This window comes from Cryptomeria japonica, chromosome 1 (assembly GCF_030272615.1).
Source record: "Cryptomeria japonica chromosome 1, Sugi_1.0, whole genome shotgun sequence".
Lineage (NCBI taxonomy): Eukaryota > Viridiplantae > Streptophyta > Pinopsida > Cupressales > Cupressaceae > Cryptomeria > Cryptomeria japonica.
Genome location: NC_081405.1, coordinates 611027368 through 611031011, shown reverse-complemented (window position 1 = coordinate 611031011; position 3644 = coordinate 611027368). Strand labels below are relative to the sequence as shown.

The window sequence follows — 3644 nt, the reverse complement described above, 5'->3', positions numbered from 1 at the left end:
TTAAATAAATTTAATTAGAGAGAGAAAAAATTTAAAAAGTATACATTTCAATTAGTTTTAGTTTTATTTCCTACAAGGTAGTTTTATTTTTTGGTTGATGTTATTGAGACTATGATGATGTCGCATGACAATAATGGATTCCAAGAGGCATGGAAATAGAGGATGACTGGACTAGGTAAAATGAAGTTAGATGTCAAATGAAATATACAACTTCACAAAATACGAATATTAACATTTTTGGTATTTGGACTAAGTTAGTAAGCAAGGTCAAATTGCTAAATGAGACCTTGTAAATGCAAATGGAGTATGCACTAAAATGAGTGCAATTTATGGTGTGAAAACTAGAGAGTGTACTTATCTTCTAAGAGTATAATTTATTAGTTTTACATAGTTTGAACTACTAGTTTACACAATTCTATAACATTACCATCTTCAATATAATTGGCAAGGTTCCGTAAACCAGTCATCATTATCTAGGATTATACATTCATAATTTTTCAAGGATTATATGTAAAGAATGGTTATATGAATGATAGATGAAACTTAGGAAAATCAATCAAATTTATATCTTTAGTTACATATATAAATTGATAGCAATTATACATTAAGTTGTGATATTTTAAGAACTACAAGACCAATAAGCTACCATAAAGGGTGTTTAGTGATGAATGCTTACAATATCTCTATGCAATGTTTGTGGCCATGTTGTTTGACCTTATTTGGTTTCCATTTGACTTTAACAATCTTGTTAAGATCTATGGACTTATAGAACTAGAAGTGTTAAAGACTTCTCTAGTTTTTCAATTAGTCGACAATTAGACATGACCTAATTAGGAGATTTCTCTTATCATTGAAAATTAATATAAGTCCTCAACTTTAGATTTTAAACATGTTATTTAGAAATGTGGAATTCAATTTCATTCACCATCAAACTTCCACTAAGGTTTTTCTAATTATTGTATATCATTATGCATCTTCAAATTTACAAACGTGGCATATGTTTCAAAAATCCACATATTATCTAAATTGGTACCCTAATTTACAAGCTGAAACTATTCATTAGATCTTCCTTGCAATGTTTAAGTTTGATCTAAAAGAATAAAGATTAAACATAAATATATTCTAAAAATAATCTAAACCCAAACCTTTTTGTAACTGAAGGCATCTATTTTCTAATCCTACATGATTATTTTCTACATGACATTATCAGTAATTCATCATCATAATTATCAAAACTAAATACAAGATACCTTCTTATTTAATTTTTTAAAGATCCATTTATTAAAATTGTTTGAATAGCTTTTATGTGTGCTACAAGATTTTATTCCTTTCCAACAATTTGATATGCTTTATCTTCTCCACAACCTAAGTTAGATGATTAATACACTCGGTCCTATGCTTGTACACTTAGATGTGTCTATTTTTACTGTGATCATAAGTGGGAATAATAATAATGTATTTCCAATAAAAAGGGCCCTGATCTTGTGGAAAACGAGAAGACAATAATGACCAGATTATATGAAGTGGAAGGTGCAATGAACTTCGTTGCCGACAATAAAAACAAGACTTCTCAAGGCAATCATTAACTTGAGCCAATGTGGAATCCTATGAATACATGGATAAACTCTGCAATTATGGTTCAATTGATGCCCTATATCCATAGCTCTAGGTAAATCAGTAAAGTAAATCTTGCAAAGAAGTAAGATATTACCAAACCAAAAATTAGTAGTGGACCGATTGGATAAATCAAGTGTCTATAGATTCTTATATGAATCTAAACACTTCATCTGACTAAAGATTTCCTCCTAATAATCGATTACATTTTATTGTGCCCAACAGGCACCATTGTAAACTATTAAATTACTGCTGCGATCTGAGAATGGAATCCTTAAAACGCCAGCCGCTTGAGAGAAAGCCCTTTAAAGTTTCTAGTAGCAAACAAAATAATCAGGAGGGTGGTAAAGAAGAAATGGGTAGCATCGAGGAAGAGGTCGGAAGCCACTGCAAAACTCAGGACTCCATTTCTTCTCTTTTATCTGGGAATGGAAGGCAGAGTATTCCTTCGTGTGGATTGAAAAGAAGTGTAAGTGGACTTAGCCAGATCTCTGCTGACCCAAGCAACGAAAGCAGTGTTTATGGAGGAGGTCTGCGAGAAAAGGGGCTCATCCTCGCACTACACCGGTCGATGTCAGAGATAGCAGTATTCCCGAGGGAGCACCTGTTTGACAAGGCCTTGACGCCCAGCGATGTGGGGAAGCTGAACCGGCTGGTAATACCTAAACACCATGCCCAGCGATGTTTCCCTCTCGAAGATGCCCAGGCAGAAAATGGCATCATGTTAAATTTTGAAGACAGTACCACAGGCAAACATGGAGATTCAAATATTCATACTGGAGTAGCAGCAAGAGCTACGTGCTCACTAAGGGCTGGAGACGGTTCATCAGGGACAAGCACATCAACACTGGGGATATCGTGATCTTCCACCGGAGTACTGGTGGTTCTCGGCAACTGTACATTAGTTTTTGCCAAAAGACCTGCAATTTCCTTCCCAACAAACAATCAGGTCTTGGTGATTTTCATCCTCCTCTCCTTACATACAGCCAGTTGAATCGTGTATTGTACTTGCCCCGATCAATTGAGAATACATCCAGAGTGTTTAATTCTTTCATCCCATGGTTAATCCCTGTCCCACCCAATTGTTCATCTGCTTATGACTATTTTAGTCTCTCTTCAATGAAAAACTCAGAGTCTGAAAAGAGTGTCTCGTGGCCGCTTGATCATCCAAATCTGCCAAGGAAAATTTTATCTTCGCCTGGATCACCTTATCCTTCACGGGTTATGGTGTTTGGAGTAAATCTAAGCTCACTATCTTCATCCACATCGAATGCTCTTCCATTGGGCACAGCTGACAAGAAAAGAGTATAATAATACTGTTGAAGCGATCCAAAAGTTTAAGGTCGAATGTGAAGGCAGCATAGGGAAGTTCGTAGTGCCCTAAAACACTGTAAGTACCTTCTGGAAAACATATACGGATTTGTGACTGAATTTACTATTTTTATAATAAAATTATAGAACACTTTGTCACTGTAATTGTAAATATGTTATCAAAATAATCAAATAGTACTTGTAAATATTGGTCTTGCTCATGATTTGGTAATATTCTGCTCAACAAACAAACGTTTTTTTAAAGAACATTTTCTTTCAAAATAGCTTTGAGGCTTCAACTTTACATGTATTTCCCACAAGGAAAATGAAACAAAATAGGGTGCCATAACCTAGATTTGAGAAGCATGCCTTAATTTTAATTATTTCCATCAATCACATTCAAAAGGTAAAGATGAAGGTGTTGCGTTGTCTATTGAAGCAATTTTTATTCTTGGAAGACATATTTGGTAGGTTTTTTCATTTATATATAGGGAAATTTCATTGCTACAAGTTTCTTGATATAAAGCTTTATTTTTATATAAGATTTTTTTCTTTTTGTTCTTAAAATCTATTCAAAGCATGAGTAATATATGATAGCCTATTGGAAGAAATAAATGATTTTCATAGCTTTCTAGAAGAAAGATATGTTTGTTATGATGAATTATTTAGTCAATATATTGCTTCATTTTTTACAATTTCACCATTTTTTCTTTAAATGA

General features: G+C 33.6%; 1 protein-coding gene across 1 annotated transcript; it reads left to right on the top strand.

Annotated features, from left to right (window-relative positions):
* Positions 1–1560: 1560 nt before the first annotated feature.
* On the top strand, positions 1561–3125 carry LOC131060108 (B3 domain-containing protein Os04g0581400-like). Its single transcript, XM_057993212.2, has one exon. It carries the CDS (start codon positions 1880–1882, stop codon positions 2474–2476), a length of 597 nt encoding a protein of 198 aa, XP_057849195.1. The 5' UTR covers positions 1561–1879; the 3' UTR covers positions 2477–3125.
* The last annotated feature ends 519 nt before the right edge of the window (positions 3126–3644 follow it).

Excerpts from the sequence above, each read along its gene's own strand:
- LOC131060108 (XM_057993212.2), top strand. The coding sequence starts at position 1,880 with ATGGAATCCTTAAAACGCCAGCCGCTTGAGAGAAAGCCCTTTAAAGTT.